At 40.6% G+C, this 22524-nt stretch overlaps 2 protein-coding genes across 2 annotated transcripts; both read left to right on the forward strand.

The window, feature by feature from the left end:
- The first annotated feature begins 1010 nt into the window (after nt 1-1010).
- LOC100755335 (arylamine N-acetyltransferase 1) lies at nt 1011-4491 on the forward strand. The gene is made up of 2 exons (XM_027388909.2): nt 1011-1046; nt 3613-4491. Exon 2 carries the CDS (start codon nt 3619-3621, stop codon nt 4489-4491), a length of 873 nt encoding a protein of 290 aa, XP_027244710.1. The 5' UTR covers nt 1011-1046; nt 3613-3618.
- Nucleotides 4492-13475: 8984 nt separating this feature from the next.
- On the forward strand, nt 13476-14348 carry Nat2 (N-acetyltransferase 2 (arylamine N-acetyltransferase)). The gene has a single exon (NM_001244413.1). The coding sequence runs from the start codon at nt 13476-13478 to the stop codon at nt 14346-14348; it is 873 nt and encodes a 290-aa protein (NP_001231342.1).
- Nucleotides 14349-22524: the final 8176 nt, after the last annotated feature.

Genomic DNA, 22524 nt, shown 5'->3' on the forward strand with positions numbered 1-22524 from the left:
TAGCCCCAAACATATTATTTTATCTGATTATTTTAACTTTTGCTTATTAACATTCTGTACTGTCAAATACCTGTAAGGAAGTTCTTTCTATTGCTCTGTTTCTTCTTCTAATGGTTCCAGTCTTTCTAGGTTTGGGAAATTTTTTTGGCATGTATGTCTTGTCTTCCTCCTCCAATAGCATAGTGCATTTTCATTTGTCTTGTCATTATAGTCATGCATTCATAATTCTAACTCTATGTTTATTTATTTCTCAAATCTGCTGCCACTGGTGTGATGTCTGACTGTTGCTAGGCTCGGACTCCTCAGTCTTGCCAGAGGAAGGGTAAGACAATGAATTTGACAAAAGACTTTTTCGTGGAGATTCTCTGTGTAAATGGTTATTCTTCTCTTCTCTGCCTCTGTTAATATGTTACTGTGTTCTCCTGCTCCAGATATAATCATCTCCTGCAGGAGGACCAGATACTATCGCTGCTTGCTGCTTTGGTGTCCATCCTTGCTGTCCCATGGCAATTAGGCATCTGCTTTGACTGCTAGATGACTCATGACTTCTAGACCTCACAATTTCCAGTCTGTCATGGTAATCAGCTCTCATAATAATGCTTTGAATAAATGTCCCTGTGTATATCAGATGCCACCTTACTTTCTTGTCAACTCCCTCTCTTCAGAATATTTAGGGATTCTTCAAAACTTGTGGGCCACATAAAGCTACAATTTTGTTTTTAAGAAAAACTGTGTTGGGGCTAGAGTAATAACTCAGCAGTTAGTAGCTCTTAGTGTTCTTGCAGAGAACTCAGGTTCAGTTCCCAGCACCCACATCAAGTGGCTCACAAGCAGGGGAATCTGATGCCCTCTTCTTGTCTCCATGGCTGCCTGTGGGCATGTGGTACAGACATAAGTAAAAAGATAATGCTTTTAAAAGGAAAAACCATGTTATCTATATTTGAAGCTATTTTTCTTATTTCTACAGTCTTCACCAGGAAGAAGAAACATCCTGAGACATCTGAATTAAACCTGACAATCAGCCTACTTTGAGCATCGCAGGACAGGTATGAAGAGTCTGATAGCTCCCAGTGGGCTCCCTTAATATGTTCAGTCTTCTTGTATTGATGAGGAAGTGGAGAGGAAGGAGTCTGTTGTTTACAGAGATGCTGCAAGTCATGGTGTGCACCCAGCAGTGTTTCCCTTATGAGTTTCTTGGCAACTAGTTTACAAGTGCTTTCAGCATTTCATTTAAATCTCAGCTTCAATAATATGTAATTAAAATATGCTTAGGCACAGGCTAGCCACAGTATGAATTGATTACACGATGTCACCAGTATTGAGGTCCCTAGCAATTTTCATCCTGATGGAGCTTCAATCAGTACTCTACAGTTTGGCATCTTATCCTAAAGAAGATTTTGTTAATGAAAAAGAAGATGCATGGAGAAAGAGGGAAGTGGGAAAGAAGGAAGTAGACAGGGACTGAGAAGATGAAAACCTGAAATGTAAATATAGCACTTAAATAAGAAATATAATTTCCTAATAGAAAGCATACTAGCTAATACTTTTTCCCATTTACTCCAGACTTCCTCTCTCTTCCTAACATACTTAGTACAGATTCTGGGATAGGGGCCAGGGAAAGCTTAGGATGTTCTGACAAACAACACTTGTTCTTTCTAGGACTGAATAATGGATTTTTAGAGGTTGTCTAAATGCCAAAGAAGGGTGATGGTATAACAGAGCTAATGATTTAGGAGAAGCATTGCAGACATCACTGATGGAGAAAGTGTATATCCTGACAATATGGGAAGGATTGCTGTATGACAAACAGAAGATCCTGTGATGAAGTAAAGATAAATGTTTTAGGTTATCACCATTGATTTGAGGGCCAGGCCCTGTGTACTGTGTCATTTTAGAGTGTACTACATTGTAAACGTGTTCATCTCAGGGTCCGTGTTCTTCTATCATATTCCAAGTCTGAGGAAATTAAGGCTCCTGGGTAGCAGGTTACCAGATACCTTCTAGATAGACTGATTGAAATGATTTGAGGGAGTGGAGAGTTTGTATTCCCTAACAGCTGATAGCTTAGCACTAATTCCTTCATTTTCCCTCCCATATTCTTTGTTATTGTTGCTTTTTTTTTTTCATCATTTCAATAGGTTTGGTTCTGCGGCAGAACATAAGTCTCTCAGTAACATCTCACTGATACATTTAAACCACAAGCATGCCATGAGTCAAACATCAGTCCTAGAGTGTAATTGTTTTGAACTTGTACTACTGGCTGCATTTGATCGTTGATAGTGGTTGCTATAGACAACCCACTATTGGACCTTTAGCTAGAAAACTGATTTCGACCGCAGCAAAAGTTGTCACAGTGTAACACTCCTCTAGGGCTTCTGTCATTTACACTCTTCATCTCATTTTCAGCAAAGCTCACAGGGTCCCCATTAGCCTTAAAGACATTGGTAACAGTGAGAGCGCATCCAATCCATTCTTGTCACCTTTTGCCCCAGTCATCCTGGATTTCTATTGCTTCTGCTAGGAACCACCTTCCTCACACATATCCATGGGGGCCATTCTCTAGCATCCTTTAAGTGGGAGTGAGGCTTGCTTTGCCTACATTATTTCACAACGAAAATTCTCCCTGTACCTCTTTCCTTGTTTTAGTTATCCTGTGGACAGTTACCAGATTGCTTTTTTTTTTTAAAGTTACTCAGTTCACTTTATGTATTATTTTAATGCCCACTAAAATGCAGAATCTTGGAGGGCAAGGAAACAATAGATCAATAGTGAGTATCTTGAGGGTAGTCGTTAGCCCATTCGTTGAGTGAAGGATGTAAATCTTTGAGTAGGAAGCTTTGGGTGACATTCAGTTACATGGAGTGATGCAATGGGCCACTCATCATCGCCACTGTGTTCTCTATTGCACAATTCTCCCATTTTCTTGAATGTCTTAGTTAGGGTTTCTATTGCTGTGAAGAGACACCATGACCATGGCAACTCTTACAAAGAAAACATTACATTAAGGTGATGGATTTCAGAGGTTCAGTCCATTACTGTCATGATGGGGAGCATGCCAGCAAGTAGGTAGATGTCGTGCTGGCTATATCTTGACCAGAAGGCAGCAGGTAAGTTGACTGATTGCCACACTGAAGGAAACTTGAGATAAGGAAACCTCATAGCCCATTCCCACAACGATACACTTCCCCCAACAAGGCCACACCTCTTAAAAGCTCCACTCTCTTTAGGGGCCATTTTCTTTTGAACCACTGCAATTAATAACTGTTCAGAAGTTTATTTTACAGGGTGCCAATGGCAATGTCTACCATTTACCACCATGGAGACTACATCTAAGCTGTTAGTCTTTTGACTGGTCATTTAATCTGACTTTCTAACTTCAAAATCTTAAAAGCACAAGAAATAACAAAAGTCGCTTTCAAGGGTCATTGAAAATATTTAATGAACTGAATTTAAAAACAAGTCATACATTAGAAGCAATAAGATTGTTGAGGTGTTTATAGGCATTGCTCATTTATACATGTTCGCCGTACATTCTAGCCACAGTTAGCCAACCCCAGGACATCCGGGAGGAACTGTTGTAATCTTTGGTTGGTTTCATGTTGTTTGCCTTAGGGGATCATGGACATCGAAGCGTATTTTGAAAGGATTGGTTATAAGAACTCAGCCAATAAATTGGACTTGACCACACTAACTGAAGTTCTTCAGCACCAGATGCGAACAGTTCCTTTTGAAAATCTTAACATGCATTGTGGAGAAGCCATGGATCTGGGCTTAGAGGCTACTTTTGACCACATAGTGAGGAAGAAGAGGGGTGGGTGGTGTCTCCAGGTTAATCATCTCCTGTACTGGGCTCTGACCAAAATGGGCTTTGAAACCACAATGTTGGGAGGATATGTTTACATAGTTCCAGTCAGTAAATACAGCAGTGAGATGATTCACCTTCTAGTGCAGGTGACCATCAGTGACAGGAACTACATTGTTGATGCTGCCTATGGAGGCTCCTACCAGATGTGGGAGCCTGTGGAATTAGCATCAGGGAAGGACCAGCCTCAGGTGCCTGCCATCTTCCGTTTGACAGAAGAGAACGAAACCTGGTACTTGGACCAAATCAGAAGAGAGCAGTATGTTCCAAACCAAGAATTTGTTAACTCGGACCTCCTTGAGAAGAACACATATCGAAAGATCTATTCTTTTACTCTTGAGCCCCGCACTATTGAGGATTTTGAATATGCAAATTCCTACCTTCAGGTGTCTCCAGTATCTGTGTTTGTAAACACATCATTTTGTTCCTTGCAAACCTCAGAAGGGGTTTGCTGTTTAATAGGCTCCACTATTGCAAGGAGGAAATTTAGTTATAAGGAAAATGTAGATCTGGTGGAGTTTAAGAATGTGAGTGAGGAAGAAATAGAAGATGTACTGAAAACGGCATTTGGTGTTTCTTTAGAGAGAAAGTTTGTGCCCAAAAATGGTAACCTGTCTTTTAGTATTTAGCGTAAAGAGCAAAATTGTTTTTATTATTATTTCATGTTCTTAAACATTTGAAACATGTGCAAATATATCCATAAGAGCACTTAAAGAATCATCACCCAGCTCGATATTGATCAACTAATGACTTGTATCTTCTATTTCCTACATTTTATAAAAAAGAAATTGTAGCTGTCCTGTTATTTCACCAAAAAGTATAATCAGTTATAATTAAATAAAAAGTTAATGGATACAACCACAATCCTTTTCAAGATTACTCATAGAAAAATTTCCTATTGAAGATGCAGTTAACTTGGGAGCCATATTCGTTTGTAATAGAAAACCTTCAAACATTGTTACTGTTGAACTCACATAAAACTTACATTAGTAGTTGACTATGAATAAGCAGAGAACTACAGGCATTAAATTTAGCCAGAATAAATCTGATGTCCAAGGTTTACAAGAAGCCACAGCCTAGGATCAGAATAAAGCAAACGAGAATGAGCCATCATTTCAGTCCCGGGAAACTTCCTAGTCCTCAAAACAAAACTCAAGCCAATGCATGGAGCTCATGAGTAGGGGCCAAGGCTTAGAATTTCTTGCAGGGTTAATATTGCAGACACAGTTCTATTTATATTTGACTTTTTTAAAAATGTGGGAACACTGATATTTTGAACTAGGTGATTTATGCCTCATAAAATGTATGGTACCTTGAAAAACGTTGTTTATGAAGTATATTATTGCTAAATACATTAAAATAGTATTGGCTAGTATGACTCAAAGGTTTCTTGGAAGTATTGGGATATGGTAAGATATACATCACCTGTAAGGTGTGTGTTCCTTTCATTCTAGTTTAATATCCCTGCTACATTCTTCTACTCCGTGCTACACTTTAGCTTAACAGGAAACAAGCAAGCAAACAAACATGGTTCTTAGTGGACCTCAGAGTTCAAACCCTGAGCACATTAGTGGGTAAACTTGTGGATCTGATGCAAAAATAAAACTGAGTTTGAGACATGTACATTCCACACTAGACATAAAGACCATAAATGTAGGGCTAGGGGCTTAATTCTCAGTGTTAGACGACTGGCCTGGAAGCCCAGAATTTGGTTTACAGCACTACCACACACAAAAGTATTTTTGCTCTGGAATGAATAACTAATGTTGGTAATTACTTCTATGTTTCACCATCTTCCTTCACTCCGGTTAAAATCCTGTATATGTGCCCTGCCTACCGCATGCTCGATGCCCCAGAATCCAAATCTTTAACTTCTCTGTACTTCCTGCTTTCTGACTGCGTTCTCTAATAGTGTCATGTTAGAATCTAACAATACTTGCAGAGGTCACAATGCTTGCAGAGGCCTTCACTTCACAGCCACAGATAGTGATTGACAGGTGCCTTATCTGAGAGTCCCTGGCTAACAGGAAGTCCTGGTGCCAATGAACATCAAGGGAAGCATTGGCTTTGGCGCTAAAGATGTCACACACACCCTCCTCCCCATCCCTTCCTAGACCCCTGCTTGGGAATCAAGAGATCCTGGCTGCAGCCTCTTGCTGTGAACTTCCCCTATCCTCAAAAGGGTTGAGAAGAGGCTCCTCCTCTACCACATGCCCCCTTCTTCTCTTCAGAGACACCACCATGCTGTCTGTCTTTGGAGCTGAGGCCTGAACTCTCCTTGGAGCCCTACTGTTGCCTCTCTGTCTATATTCCCATGATGCTAATAACTGTCCCCAGTAATCCAGCCCAGAGTGCTCTTGAATGGACTCCCTCTATGATCCCCATGTCAGGGCTGGTCATGTTAGCACTGGATAGTCCAGTATTCGTCAGTCTTCAACTGGTCATGATCCTATTAAGGGTAACAAAAAAGCAAGGGCTAGGATATTCCCAAAGATACAGGTTACATTGCCACAGGGGTCGGTTTTTTGTTTCGCTTTGTATTTAGGGGAGCGGTCTAATATATCCCAAACTGCTAAGGAACAAAGGATGGCTTTGAATTCTTGGTTGTCCTACCGTCACTTCCTGAGTGCTAGGATTACAAGTATTGGTTTTGTTTTGGTTGTTCGTTTATAGCCATATGATAGTTGGGAAGTGCTAGTGCAGGTATAAAACTATACAAGCAGCTTGCCAACAAATGGTTGTCACCAACAGAAGAAACAAAATCCCTCACTGAGCCACACTGAGAAGTACATGCCTCAAAGTGACCTGACTAAGCAGTCAGCAAGTGGGGATATAGATTCTAGAACTCCTGGCTCCTCACCTGCCCCTGCCCCCAGAAGCTGATATCTAACAATACATTCTGACTACCCAGAATCCAAGAATACTGTGTGCCAAAGGGATAACACGGAGCACTGCTTCTGTCATGAAGCGTCTTTAAAATACAGTGTACAGGAAACAGCTAAGAAACAGCAAGCACTATCTGCCAATATCATTCATATACATCAAAAACAGCAGAAGTACAACCACATGACGTGTGTCCTGTTGTTTACAGCACATGTATGGGCACACGTCACACACATTTCACAGTGTCTTTGTGAGAGGAGTAGAAGGACTGAAGATGAGAGAGAGGTGAAAGAAAAAGGAAAACAGAAACTGATGAAAGATGATTCCTGAACTGGGCGAGTTCTCTACATCCTGGATCTATCTGCCTTGCCTGAGCCCTTTTCAAGCCTTGGCCTCCCACAGGCTCCCAGAGAGTACAAACTCTGTGAAATGCTAAGGTCTTTCACAAGATACCTCACTCCTTTTCAAAGAAAGGATTTGAGAAAGAGTTCACCAGGGGCAGGTGAGGCCCTTGCAACTACATTTCCCAGAGATCCTTGGGTTAGCTTTAACCCAGCAGAGGGGCCGGATCAACTTGGACAGCCAATGAAAGCACTTCCTTTGTAGACTTTGGAGTGGATCTCAGCCTGCTTCCTGGTGTTTCTGGCCGCGGTCCTAGTAACTGGGTAAGTGGGTCCTTCGGGGTTTCCTCCTCTCCTGAGAGGAAGACTAGGAGATAACAGCGTAACTCAACTTAGGTTCTTGAGAAAGTTTGGGTGACACAGACTTGGAACTCATGCTATAATACTTTGTAGTACACAGGTGCTTCTTACAAATGTTTTGTTCAAGTGGGTGACAGCCACAGCAGGATCTATTAGACCTTTAGAACCATTTAGTTCCGTTAATACTGTTTACTTATCTATCAGTCAGGGACACACTAGTAATGGTGCCTACTCAAGAGTTTGTGAGAATTAAAGAGGTGTGTTAACAGCTTAGGAAATCTTTAATTGACCCCCCCTCCCCTGGCTTGGAGTTTCTTAGCAATGCTGACCACTGCACGTCTAGAGGAATTCCTGAAGGGATTTTTGTCGTGCTTGAAGAAGGGTTCATCTAGAGGGTATTTAGGAGACCAGAAATTAACTACTTTCTATGAATCCAGACTGAGTTGTTGCCTCTGAATACAGGTTGTTAAGATTACACAGCAGAGAGGCTCCAGCTTATGCAAGAGTCCCAGGAGCTAGCCTGCCCATGGGCCCTCCTGCTCTGTACTGTGGGCACCAGGTCAAACACATTGTTTTGCTCTTTTCTGGTAACAGTTCTTTCCTTTCTGTAGCCAGGCTCAAGGCAACTGACTCCAAAAAGAGAAAAGAAAGAAAATGCTGAGTTTTTGCTTGTTTGTTTGTTTTAGCTATCTGCCAAAGACTATGTGATCATGCCACTTTCACCTGTGGCCTTAATTCTCTTTCCCTTTGTTTTGTTTTCCCGGTAGGATCCCCAGCCTTTGCCTGGCTGCTGGAGGACTTTATCAGAAGCCACTGGTGGCATGGAAGTTTCATATAACCTAAGGGCATCTAGTTAGTGCTTTTTGCATGTAGCCACGCCAACAAGTCTAGTCTCTTCCATCCAGTTGATCAAAGAGATTGCTTAGGGTTGGCCACAGAGTTGCATGCTGTGGGCTTCAGAGCAGAAATGAAAGAGAAAAGTAAAGAAGTGGGGGAGGGGCATGAACTATACATACAAAATTACAAGCAATTCATTAGTTCTCATTATAACTCTTCTTGAATATTGCCAATAATGTATGCAATGACTATAGTGGCCCTCAAAGGTCTATACTGCTCCTAGCCTGACAGGGTGCCCACTGACAGAGGCTTTCTTGTGGATTAGTCTCTAGCTTTTCTATGTTGGCCTTTTGCTCACAAGCCCATGTGGGGGAAAGAATGAGGAGTTCTCTTATTAAAACAATTGAAAATCAGTCTTTTACATGAAAAATGAGAGGTTCTAAAGACTAGGAATTAAGCATCAAGGGTTCTGTTCTGTTCTCTTGGGGGCAGGTATCTAAAAAGGACTACTCGGGACCTTTAAGGACAAGACCATGTCATTTAGGGACACATGACAGCAGCTGGTAAAACTATTGCATATTGATCATTTGACTAAATAAATATTTCTGTGATTTGCTGAAAGCAGGGAGACTCCTGTAACACTGAGGACCCATCTATAAGTCTCTCATTTTGTCTATTTTAACCTTGTTATACACAGTTCTATGGAACAGACTTGAAGATGACCAAATGCAAATTCCCCCAAACCAGATGCTGGAGCAAAGTTACATGTACCAGGGAACTAAGGAGGTGCTGGGGAAATGCATCTCTGCCTGTGTAAACTCTCAAGTTTGTCCACGCAAGGGCAAGCAAGCTGTGCCAAGACTCTTTGTGCCAACCAGTCCTTGGTCTACAGCTGGGAGGACACTTACTTATGTTTGTCATTTATGGCCTTTAGCAAAAGAATCAAGGGAGCCACAGAAGCCACTGGGGCATCCCCAATAAAATATTGGGTGCAGGGCAAGATATCTCACCCTGCATCCAGTGTGTGTGTGTGTGTGTGTGTGTGTGTGTGTGTGTGTGTGTGTGTGTGTGATGCCACAGATATAGTGTAGGTGGTACAAAGAATTTGTAGATCTATGTGAATTATTGACAGGATCCTCATAAGCTCACCTTGGTCTTCAGTCTTCTTCAAGCTCCTGTGCCCTCTTTGAATGCACAAGCAGGCTATGTTCTTTGTTCTTCAGCACACATAGTAGAGAGAAGTTTGTGTAAAGGGGCTTCGTGGGAATCACGGTGTAATTGAAACTTTATTTTGTTTTTATTATTATTATTGTCTGTCTGTCTGTCTGTCTGTCTGTCTCTCAGCAAGTGTCTTTACCTACAGAGCCATCTCACCAGCCCACATTTTCTTAAGTGTATTCTTAAGGTAAGGAGTGCAACCCAACTCATCTTGGGCTTTGCCCTTCCTTTTTATTGTATGCATTTCTGCCTCACATGTCAATAAATTATCTAGGTTAGGGATTCATTTCTTCTTAAGGTTCAGGTACAGATTGTCCCCATGACTAGCTCAGGTGTTGAAGGCTGATCCCCAGCTGCTGGTGCTATTTGCCAGTGATTTAGTTGTGAGGGTTTTCACCTCCCCAGTGGGCTCAGTCCACAGCTCAGTGGGCTCTTAGGAAGTGGGGCCTAGTTGGAGCAAGTGCATCACTGGAGGGGAGCCATAAGGATATCTTGTCTCTGGCTCCTTCCTCTTTGTCTCTACTTTCTGGCCACCATGAGGTAAGCATGTTTGCCTTGCCATGACCGCCCCCACAATACTTCTTGTCTCAACATGACCCAGAGTAATTGAGCCAGCTCACCATAGACTGGCACACCTGAAACTGTCGTCCAAAATAGAGCTTTCTTCCTTCAGGTTACTTGCTTAACATGTATTCTTGATTAATCATGACAATAGAAAAGAGTTAAGCATCTGTTACAGAGCCTTCATGTGGCCTTTGGACTGGGTGGCTCTCGTGTTTGTGGTTTACAGAGTAAACAATAGATGAAAGCCAGAGACTTTGCCTATTAGAAGCTGCCAACCAAGCTGAGGACTTTCTACCTCACCTCATCAAACACAATCATTGTTCTAGTCTGGGAGAGTATTAGAAAAGTTTTCGCCAGCCATAGCCTGACTGGAACACTGACTAGTTGAGGTCTTTGCTGTCTAAGCCATGAGTTGTCAGCTCACATTGGCTATTGCAGAACCAGATGTTCTGCGTTGACTTTGTAATGGTCCATCAGATCTTCCTAGTTCTGGTCAATTCTCAAACTGGCTTTATGATTTACTTAAGTCTACCTATTTCTCTGAAGACAAAGTAGCTTGATGGGGAGTCACAGTGTGTAGCCCTTTCCTGCTCTTCTCTGTATGATAAAGAGCCAATGCTTGTAACATCGCATCATGCCGACCTCTCCACTTCTTGTCTGTCATTTTCATTTGCCTCCCCACTGCCTGGTAAAGAGGAAGCTCTTTACCATGATAGCTCCCAATTGTTTCTCAAGTTCTTTCACATAGTGACTTTCTAATTCAGTGGAAGGCCAACAGAATAACAAGGGCGGCTAGTGTGTCCCTTCAGTACTCTGTAGACATGGTTACATTGTGTGTCTCAGTGGAACATTCTGTTACCAGGCTGATACCTTCCTAATAAAGAACTATTTATTTCTGTGCCAGATGCTTGAGTAGCTCTTCATAATTTTAGATTTCAATAATTTAAATAGATATAGTCACATGTCATACACATAGAATTCAATTTTTCCTGTAATGTTACCTCACTTTTCTTTCTGATACAATTCCCACAGATTTTTCAAATGTACACATCTAACATCATAAATTTTTTCTATTCTAATTTTGTACTTTCAGTTTCAGAAACTTTGGTTGCTTTTTATATGTGTCATCATTTAAGTAGTTTTGACATGGCTTTATTTTCCCAATAGTCTTGACTGACCACCAAGCTATCTTTCTACATACACAATGTGTCATTGTGTTCTATCTAGAAAGTACTGTTTATCATAATTAATGTAATATCTTGCTTTATGTCATTAATTAGTTTCTAAGTTTGAAATCTTTCTTTGCATAAACTGCATTGTTCAGTTGCTGTATCTGTCACTTCTATGAAGAACTTGTAGTACATTTTTTTTTTAGTTCTTTTTGACATGCATGTCATATCTCATCTCCTCGTGCCAGTGTCATGGTATATTTTCATTGTTTCACTTTATTTAATCATGCATGTGAAACATTGTCTCTGCCCTTAATTTCTTCCTTGAATCCAGTTTGACTAGTGAAATGCCAACCCATAATTGGGCTTTGACTTTATCATATCCGAAGAGGCCAGAGAGGCAAATATGACAGGAGATTCGATGGTGGCATGTCTTCCACACAGTTGTCCCTCTCCTTCTCCAATGTCATCCTCATTACAATTGTCACTTTCTTTTCCTGCCCTTAGTCCCCTGCTGTAGTTGTTACCTCAAGGAAGGCCACTCTACAAACTGCTTTCTATGTGCAGTCTATATTTAGGTACTAATCAGGGACATCAAACGTGGTTCATCCTCTTTGCTGTTCCTATGGCAACTGATGATGTGCATGGTTGCTTCTGGGCCCTGTTCTTATGAGAAAGTCCCAGGCTTAGAACTTATCATGGTGCTACCATCTCTTAACATAGTACTTCCTAAAGGCTTCCCTAAGTAGCTCAGATGTTTACTTCAATGCAGTCTTCACTCTGTAATGTTCTGTGATTTCCCCATAATTTATGATACAAACAACTACCCTTTTCTTTCAAGAAAATTTATATTACATTTTAGCATTTAACATTTACTTGGGGATTGTCTACCATGACATTGGGACTAAAAATTTGTGGAAGCTCGTTTTTTCCACCTCACTTCGAAGTTATGAGGATCAGAGACAGGTTTTCAAGCTTGGAGTCAGGTGCTCTCCTCTCTCTAAGCTGTCCTCCCAGCCCATGTTATATTTCATTCTAAACCTTCCTTTCTAGAGTTTGTACCAGGAAGAAGAAGCATGCCAAGACTTTTGAATTAAAGCCAGCAACCTACTTTGAACTGACACATATAAAATGTACTTTCTAAGAAATCTCAAAGGATCTAAGTGTGTTCACCAGCCTTGTCTAAGTCTTGTCTACACTGATGGTCAGGGTGAAGGTCTGTCCTTATGGAGAGACTCTGCTAGCCTGCATGCGAACCTAATCGTATTTTCACTCATCTCCTTCCCTAGCAACTACTCTCCAGGAACTCACGGAATTTTACCTTGAATTTTACCCAGCTTCATCAATATACAATTGAAATATATTTAGTCACAGGATACCCAGGTATGATTTGTTTACAACATATAGCTAATGTTGAGCCCATAGAAAAACTGATGTAATTATAACGAATCTATAGTTACTAAATGTAAATTCCAATTTAAACTTAGTCTTCAAACAAAAAACAAAACCTGACTATTGCTTATATCAATATTTCTGTTATTTCACTGTAATGCCTCTAATTTGTTTCCAAGTGTTTGTTACAGTCCCATCTTCCATGGATTCTTGTTTTACCCTTCTTCCCCACTCCTGGGGTAGCAACAGGTGACTAGACACACACAAACCACCACACATTCTACTCTCTCTCTCATAGATTCAGTAGAAATAAGGAGCCAAACATGGTTGAGAACATCTAATTAAATTCCATTTGTTCTCTATGAGTGTTAGATGTTTAATACTTATGTAAATGGTACCACGACACCTATGAGTACTGTTGTGCACAATTTTCCTGATTCTGTGGGCAACTGTTCAGAAGCATATTTTAATGGATTCTGATTGGAATTGTTTTGCTACTTATCCTTGTCTGGCTTCTTACTTGGTACCTGAGTACACACAGAAAAAGTGCAGAACATCCTCCATCTAAGCAGTTTATTGTCTGGCTCACAATCTGACCTGTATTTCAAGGAAATGAAAAAAAAAAGTTCATCCTATGTCACTAAGAAGAGTCAACATTTGTCTAAGTGTTCTGAACATTGATTGTGTGTCAGTTCATCTAACAGGAGCAAGATAAACATAGATAGTTGTAAGCATTGTCTATATTTATTTGTTGAAAATGAGTTTTAACTGTAGTTATCCCACTCCAGTAAATCCACAAACAAAAGTAGTAATATTTGTTTTGGATTGTCTTCCTTGCCCTAGGGGACCATGGACATTGACGCGTACTTTGAAAGGATTGGTTATCAGAATTCCAGGAACAAACTGGACTTGCAAACATTAACTGAAATCCTTCAGCACCAGATACAAACTATTCCCTTTGAGAACTTGAACATCCATTGTGGGGAATCCATGGAGCTGGGCTTAGAGACTATCTTTGATCAAATTGTGAAGAAGAAGAGGGGTGGGTGGTGTCTTCAGGTTAATCATCTCCTGTACTGGGCTCTGACAAAAATGGGCTTTGAAACCACAATGTTGGGAGGGTATGTCTTTAACACTCCAGCTAATAAGTATAGCAGTGGTATGATTCACCTTCTAGTACAGGTGACCATCAGTGACAGGAACTACATTGTTGATGCTGGATTTGGACGTTCCCTCCAGATGTGGGAGCCTCTGGAGTTAGCCTCAGGGAAGGACCAGCCTCAAGTGCCTGCCATCTTCCGTTTGACAGAAGAGAATGAAACCTGGTACTTGGACCAAATCAGAAGAGAACAATATGTTCCAAACCAAGAATTTGTTAACTCAGACCTCCTTGAGAAGAACAAATACAGAAAGATCTATTCTTTTACTCTTGAACCCCGTACTATTGAGGACTTTGAGTCCATCAATGCCTACCTTCAGACATCACCAGCATCCGTGTTTACAAGCAAATCATTTTGTTCTTTGCAGACCCCAGAAGGGGTTCACTGTTTAGTGGGCTGCACCCTCACCTATAGGAAATTCAGTTATAAGGACAATGTAGATCTTGTGGAGTTTAAGAGTCTGAAGGAGGAAGAAATAGAAGATGTACTCAAAACTATATTTGGCATTTCTTTAGAGAAAAAACTTGTGCCCAAGCATGGTGATAGGTTTTTTACCATTTAGAATAAGCAGCAGTAAAAGTTTTCAGTGTCCCTCCATGTACCTGGATTTTTTATGATAAATTTTCAAACAGATGTACACTACATGGAATCACATGAGCCTTTTTGCATTCATTCCCCAACTTACCAGTTATTAGTAAATAGTAATTTGTTGTATCCTCTCTACTTCTATATTTTCTTTTTTATTAGAAACAAGCTTCTTTTACATGTCAATCCCAGTTCCCTCTCCTTCTCCTCCTCCCCTGCCCCCTCACCCCCCATCCCAAGCCCTTTCTGCTCTCTGGGGAGTGCGAGGCCTTCCGTGGGGAATCTTCAAAGTCTGTCATATCATTTGGAGCAGGGCCTAGACCCTCCCCTATGTGTCTAGGCTGAGAGATTATCCCTCCATGTGAATAGGGCTCCCAAAGTCCTAGGGATAAATACTGATCCACAACTAGAGGCCCCATAGATTGCCCAGACCTCCAAACTGACATCCTCGCTCAGGGTGTCTGGAACAGTCCTATGCTGGTTTCCCAGCTATCAGTCTGGAGTCTATGAGCAACCCCTCGTTCAGGTCAACTGTCCCTGTGGGTACCTCCAGTCTGCTTCTGACCCCTTTGCTCATCACTCCTCCCTCTAAGCAAGTGGATTCCAGAGTTCAGCTCAGTGTTTAGCTGTGGGTGTCTGTGTCTGCTTCATCAGCTACTGGATGAAGGCTCTAGGATGGCATATAAGGTGGTTATCAATCTCATTATCAGATAAGGGCATTTAAGGTAGCCTCTCAACCACTGCTTAGATTGTTAGTTGGGATGAGATCAAACTCGTAGATCTCTGGACATTTCTCTAGTGCCAGAATTCTCTCTCATGTCCTCCTATCCTCTCCTGTTCTCCCCCTGTCTTTCTTCTAGCTCCCTCTCCCCTCCCTCCATGCTCACAAATAGCTCAGGAGATCTTGTCCCTTTCCCCTTCTCTGGAGGAACATGTATGTCTCTCTTAGGGCCCTCCTTGTTTCCTAGCTTCTCTGGCGGTGTGGATTGTAGGCTGGTACTCCTTTGTTCTATGTGTAAAATCCATTTATGCTACTCCTATATTTTCATTAGCAATAATCACACCTTGGATAAACTTCATTGGCTACAATACTGCCACTGTGCAAAGCTCTACTCTTATGTTTTAATAGAAGAAAATCCTAGATATTTCATCCATAAAATATCAGCACTTTTAGTGACATGACTTTTGAATGCAGCATAGCTGGAAATCAGCTATTCAAAGAGTATATGTATAGACTGGTGGCCATGTTGGTGTGTGCTAGGAAATACCCAACACTGGCTTATGGCTAAATTCACATAGAATTGATTTTTTTTTAAGAAAAAAAAGCTCCTCTACTGTCAAAATTATTGACTTAGTGACATCACCCAGTCATCCATCTAACAGATATATTTATCTAGTGTTTCTTTATGGATTCTTTGGGAATTTCACATTGTGTATGGCAAGACCCCTCACCTCCCATTCTTTCCATATCTCCTCCGCCCCCTTGTAACATGCCCCCCAAATTAATTCAAAACAAAACAATAACAAAAACACCACCTTGCTCTTGTCTTTCCAGTACCTCTTCATTCATCCTAGTGGCATCAGGAGCTGTGCTATGTCACACAAAACACACTTTTGTGCAATCAGCCCCACCCACAGAATATTCATTGCAATGAGTCATTGGTCTAGTTCAAGGCCTCTAGCATACCATCATCCCTGGACCCTCATTGAAACTCCTCTTAACCAGTCCCTCAACTCACTCCGACACGTCATAGCACAACAGTAGGATTTCAACATGTATGGTTCCTATGAATCCTGTGGTGACATGGGCTCCCTCAAGTACTGCAACCAGTGAGGGTCAGGGCAGGTTCTTCCTGCTGTTGCAGCCTATGAAGGGTGGGGCCAACTCTGAAAAGCACTATCCTCTCAGCCTTCGGTGGTATCAAGAGCCATGGACATCAACACAGACCGTGGCTGCAGCAGGGCCATGGACCCAGACATGGGCCCTCACAGCATCCCAGGCCTCGGTATCACCATGGCCCTGGGTGGCAAGCAAGCCAGTCACCTCAGCCTGCTCCTCACTGCCGTCATTCACTCTTCAGATCTGCCTGTCTCCAAATAAACTGAGCCATCTGTCTCTCTCTTTTTCTCATACTTTACCGTTTATTTGCTCAGCACAATAGTGCCTGAATACCCAGCACCACAAGGTGCCACGGAGGCTCGTTTTTTCTACTCAGCGCCTTGGGCAGACTGCTCCATTTGTGCCATCATATTTCTTAATCACAGGCAATACCCAGTTCTCGGCACATTATCATTGTGTCAGGACATGCTTGTGAATACTTTTGAGACTTCTGAATTTTTGAAAATGTGGCATGCGTCCTTGTCTATGGGAGTATGCATATAAGTGTGTGTGTGTGTGTGTGTGTGTGTGTGTGTGTGTGTGTGTGTGTGTGTATGTGTGTGTGTGTTGGGAGTTTTTAATGGAAGTTCTTCCATCTTGCTTTATTTCAGTCCACAAATGCTCCATCCTCTGCCTTGTAAGATATCCCTCTAGCTTGAAATCTTGTCCTACTGTCACCCATTGCCTTTATCCTTGATGGAAGATCGATATCAGATCCCAAGACCTATGAGTATGTCTAGCACTTCAAGCTTGGAATGTTGACTTTTCTATACCTCACATTTTCTATTGTGCTTCCCAGTATCAGGGATAGAATGTAAACTTCATACTTCTTCTGAGAGTAATTTTCTCTCTTCAACTATGATTATCAAGAAAATGTGAAGTGAGAAGCAGTATTAGAATAGAGGAAAATTCTTTAAGCTAGCAGGTTTCCACATGGATATTTTATGTATGATGGAGACACAGGGGTTGCATGTCCTAGGCAGAGGTTGGCAAGAAGCCTGACTTGAGTAAAAATGAATATAAAATAATGCTTCAGTTAAGGACACTTTCCTGCCTCCCTTCTTTGGCTTTGTTGACCTCCACTGTTTTCCTTGTCAGTGTCAAGCTTTCCTGGAACTTCTGAACAGAATAGAATTTCACACATTGATGAAGACATAGCCACGGACACAGCACACTAAGCCAATCAAAATGTGACCTACTGAGAACATGAGGTCTTAAAACACTCTTAGTGAAGTTATCTGTACACTGAGTGCCCTAATCCCAGTCCAGTGGCTTTTCCTTAAAGCTTTCTACTATGCAGGGAAAACAAAAATATATCAAAAGATACAAAGATATACAATTCAGTCATCAGGCCTTGAGTACAGACTGCACACTGTTGGTTTCTATCAAATAAAATTTAAATTAATACAGAAAGAAGAATCTCTCCATATTGTATAGCCAGAGATTATAAGATAGCCCTCCATTCTTTATGGTTACCCAAGCTGTCATCTGTCCTTGTGGTACCACCATAGAGATTAGAATATGCTAGCTTTGGTCAGAGCTAGACTAATAAGGTAGAAGAAGCCTGGTCCCATGGGTCTATCTGGAACAGTTCTAAATAGTGAAGTGTACATCAGTTCCTTCTGTCTTTAAGATGGAGCCAAGTGAATCTCATGCCCTACTACTCTACACAATGCAGATAGAGGAACTGTGACAAATCCAAGTAACCCTTCAGTCCCATTAAGGGTTCACTTTTTATTTCTGGAGAGGAAACCACAGAAGTAGGTTACTGAATATTTATCTGTGCATTTTCTATGGTCTAGGATCCCTGAGGATAAAAAGCTCTGAAGCAGCCAAAGCAATTCTACGAGTGATATTCAGAGTAGTATATCTATATTGAAAGAGAAGAAAATATCAAATAAGTAATCCAACACTCTATTCTCAGGTACTCAAAAAGCAGGAGCTATCTAACTTCGAAGTTAATAGAAGAGGGATGTAGAAATGAGAGCAAACAATCAGATTGGACAATAGCAATAGAAAACACAGCAACACAGTTGGACCTTGGAAAAGTTGGATGCTCTTGGAAACTATTAACTAGACTACATGGAAATTAAAAGCACTAAAAACTGGCAGTGAGAGGGGGAGACCTTATAACCTTATAACCTTATAATAGCTACCAAGGTTTCTAAGAGTTTACTATGAACAATGAATGAGTCAACAAATTAGACAACTAAGGAAAAGATAAGTTTGGAGAAACACATAACATACCAAGACTGAACCAGAAAGAGATATCTGAGTAGACCAATAATGAGAAAGGGCATTGAATAACTCATTGAAAATCTCTAAGTGGAGAAAAACCCAGAACCATATGGTATGATAGCTGATTCATTTGGAGGAAAAATAGTAACAGCATTTCTTAGTCTCTTCCTGCAAACTGAAGAAGGAAGGAGGCACTCTTCCTTCTTCTCTAACCCTATGTCACTTGGCCAAAGCCAGTGATGTCCCCAGAAAAGAAAACTGCAGTCAAGTATTCCTAATGACATGCATGCAAAATCTCAAGGACACTGTTTCCTAGCACGTCAAAGGCTCAATAACATGATATGTAAGGTTTATTCTCTAGGTGCAAGGATACACAAATCAACTAATGTGATTTGCCATACTAACATTATAAAAGCTATATAATCAAAACTTCTGTCAAAATTCAACTCATTTTCCTGATAAAATTTCTCAATGACTTTGGCACAGAAAAATATGTTCCTCAGAAGAAGAAAAGTCACACTGACAAACTCACAGCTAACATAATAACCTAAGGTGAACAGTTAACAGCCTTCCCTCTCAGGAAGGCAATGAGACAAGGTTGCTCACTCACAGCATTCTGTTCAACCTAGTGTGGGACACTCTAGTGTCACAGGAGAGGAGAGAGATTCAAATGGGAGTGCAAGAAGTGAAATCCTTTGTCTTTCCTAACTGATCATATATGAAATCCTATGGTCCCCACCAAAGAGACTTTCTTCCTCTTCCTCTTCCTCTTTTTCTTCCCTCTTCCTCCTCTTCCTCTTCCTCTTCCTCTTCCTCTTCCTCTTCCTCTTCCTCTTTCTTCTTCTTCTTCTTCTTCTTCTTCTTCTTCTTCTTCTTCTTCTTCTTCTTCTTCTTCTTCTTCTTCTGCTGCTGCTGCTGCTGCTGCTGACTACACATACACACAAACACACACACTATTGTGTTTTGTTTTTGTTTTGAGAAAGGGTTTCACTGTGGCCATGGATGGCCTGGGACTTGATTTGGAGTCCAGGCTGGCTTTGAACTCAGAAATCTGCCTGCTTCTGCCTTCCAAGAACTGAAATTAAAGATCTGTGCCATTATGCCCAGTTGAGACTCTTAGAAACAAGCAAACTCAGTAAATGTTTGTGATACTGCAGTGATCTTTAAAAATCAATAGCATCCCCAGTGCTTATTCAGCCATCATCAGAGAAGCTTCTTCCTGCGTCAAACCACAAAAGAGGAGAAACAAGTGTATGTGCCAAAGGGGATGGAGGACTCCAGAACAAGGCTCCCTAAATCCACTGAGCAAAACTTATATGAACTCACAGAGACTGAAGCCTGCATGGATATGCACCAGGTCTTTGACATATATAGTATAGTTTTCAGTTTAGTATTTTTATGGGACTCCTGAGTGTGCAAATGACAGTGTTTCTGATTCTAGTGCCTTCCCTTGGGGCTCTTTAACTTCCATAGATTTGCCTTGTCTAAATTCAATGAGATGGTTTTTGTTTTAGCTTATTATATTTTATTGTTTTATGTTTTTGTATTATCTCTTAGAAGCCTGTTTTTTTGCTAATGAGAGACAGAAAGGGAGAGGTTCTGGGTGGAAGGGTGGGTGAAGAGGAATTGTGAGGAGTAGAGGGAGGGGAAACTGTAATCAGGATGTATTGTATGAGGAAAGAATCTATTTTTAGTGAAAGGTGAAAGAAATAAATTCCAAAAAGACCACCTCAACTTTATAGTTGGCTATATAAAATATCTATTAAGTGAGCCCCATTTAGAAATAACAGTACTTACTGTAATTAGATTTGACATGGGATGTGACAGCACTATGACAAACGAGGGAAGGCGGCATTCAAATGTCTATAAATTTGAATACATTAGGCAATCCTTAAAAAGAGAAAAACTATTCAATAACAAGAACAGCAATAACCCTATTAAAGCCAACAAATGACTTGGGTGACTTGGGCAGACTCAGAAGAAGACATCAGAGAAATACAAACTGAAACCACAATGTAAGGCCACTAGCTACTTGACAGGTTGATTATTATCCAAAAGGTTTTTTTAAATAAATTCACAGACATATGGAAATGAAAGAACTGTCAACTCCTGGTGGCAATATGATAAAGTAGTACAGTCACTTCAGAAAACAATATGAAGGTAATTCAAAATGCTGAAAATTGAGTTATTCTAGGATTCAGTAATGCCATTTCTACACACATATAAAAAGGAATTGAAATTGCTGTGCTGTAAAGATGTCCACACCCCATGTTCATTACAGTGTTATTCACAACAGTCAAGAAATGAACAACCAAGCACCCATTCACTGACAAATAAACCTTTAGAATGTGGTATGTATACACAAATACTATCCAGTCTTTAAAGAAAAGAAAATTCTATATACTTGCTACAATATGGAGGAAACTTAAAGACACTATCTAAGTGATATAAGCCAAGAACAGACAAACAACATTTATCATCTCACTTAACATGTGGAGTCTAAGAAAGTCAAGGCATTCATAATGGCATACATTTATACTACCAGCACTCTGGATGTTGAGGCAGGAAAGTCACAGACTGGAAGCCAGCCTGTGCTACATGGCAAATTGGAGGTAAGCCTGAGCAATATAGTAAGATTCTGTCTTCACAAACTGACAATAGATAAATAAATACATAAAATAGCCAAATGTATAGGAATACAATAGAATGATAATTATCAGGTGTTGAGAGTCAGGGTAGATGGGGAAATGAACAACAGTGATCAAAGTTTCAAACAGATAAGAGAAATAGACTCAGTGATGGGGAACTGTTGCATAGAGTGGTGAACAAAGCTAACAACAGTGTACTGTATATTTTATTTCTTTTTCCCTTGTATTGAAAATAGATTTTTTTACATATAATATAACCTGATATGATTTTCCTTACCTCTATTCCTACCAACCCCTCCCCCCTGCCCCTCCCATCTAGATCTACCCCTTTCTGTCTCATTAGAAAACCAACAGGCATCTTAGGGATAATAATAAAATACAATTTATTAAGAAAAAACAAAAATTAATAGAAATAGGACAAAACAAGAAGAAAAGAACCCAAAAAAAGTTACGTAAGAGATCCACTCATTTCCATTCTAAAGAATGCCTTATAAACACTAAACTGACCTCTAGGGTAAAAAAACAGAAGAAATAAAAAAAATCAAGAATTTAAAATTAAGACAAAATTAACCAAAGAAAACCACTGACACATCATTATGAGAAAGGGAACCTTCACAGATGCTGCTGAATTCATCTACTGATGGTCATGCAGCAAATTACTTCAGAGTAGTTTGTTTTCCCAGTTTCCTTGAGGAAACCAAATGTTCATTTTCAAGTGGTTATTATTTGAAAATTTCTTCTGGTTAGGGCTCACAGAATGTGTCCATTTCTTCTATCAGCTCTAGGACCCCAACTGGTACAGACCCATGCAGGCCCTGTGCCTGCTACCTCAGTTTCTGTGAGTTCATACTGCATTGATCCTATCAATTTAAAGGGTCTTGTTGTTTTTATATCCCCCACCATCTCTGGTTTTTACACTCTTTCCACCTCTTCTTCCACAGGGTTCCCAAATCCCTAAGCAGAGGGATTTTATGGACACATCTTTATTAGGGCTGAGTGTTCCAAGATCCCTCAATCTCTGTGGGTCTCTGTATTTGTTTCCATCTGCCATAGAAAGAAGCTTCTCTGATGATGTCTGAGCAAGGCACTGATCTATGAGCATGAATGTCATTAGGAGTGCCACATTAGTGTTTGCTTGTTTTTTGTTTCTTTTACAACAATAATATTTGGTTTTACCATAGGTACCTAGGCTATCTGATTTCAGGTTCTCGATAACTCAAGCAGAGTCAGGTATGGGTTCCAGCTCATGGGGTCTGCCTTTAGTCAAATCAGATTGATTGGTTATTCCCACAAGCTTTGTGCCACCATTGCACTGGCATATCTTGCAGGCAGGACATCATTGTATACCAAAGAATTTGTGGCTGACTGGTATTTATGTCTCTCTTTTG

This window comes from Cricetulus griseus, assembly GCF_003668045.3.
Source record: "Cricetulus griseus strain 17A/GY chromosome 1 unlocalized genomic scaffold, alternate assembly CriGri-PICRH-1.0 chr1_0, whole genome shotgun sequence".
NCBI lineage: Eukaryota > Metazoa > Chordata > Mammalia > Rodentia > Cricetidae > Cricetulus > Cricetulus griseus.

Coding starts and splice junctions, on each gene's coding strand:
- LOC100755335 (XM_027388909.2), top strand. CDS start 3,619: ATGGACATCGAAGCGTATTTTGAAAGGATTGGTTATAAGAACTCAGCC.
- Nat2 (NM_001244413.1), top strand. CDS start 13,476: ATGGACATTGACGCGTACTTTGAAAGGATTGGTTATCAGAATTCCAGG.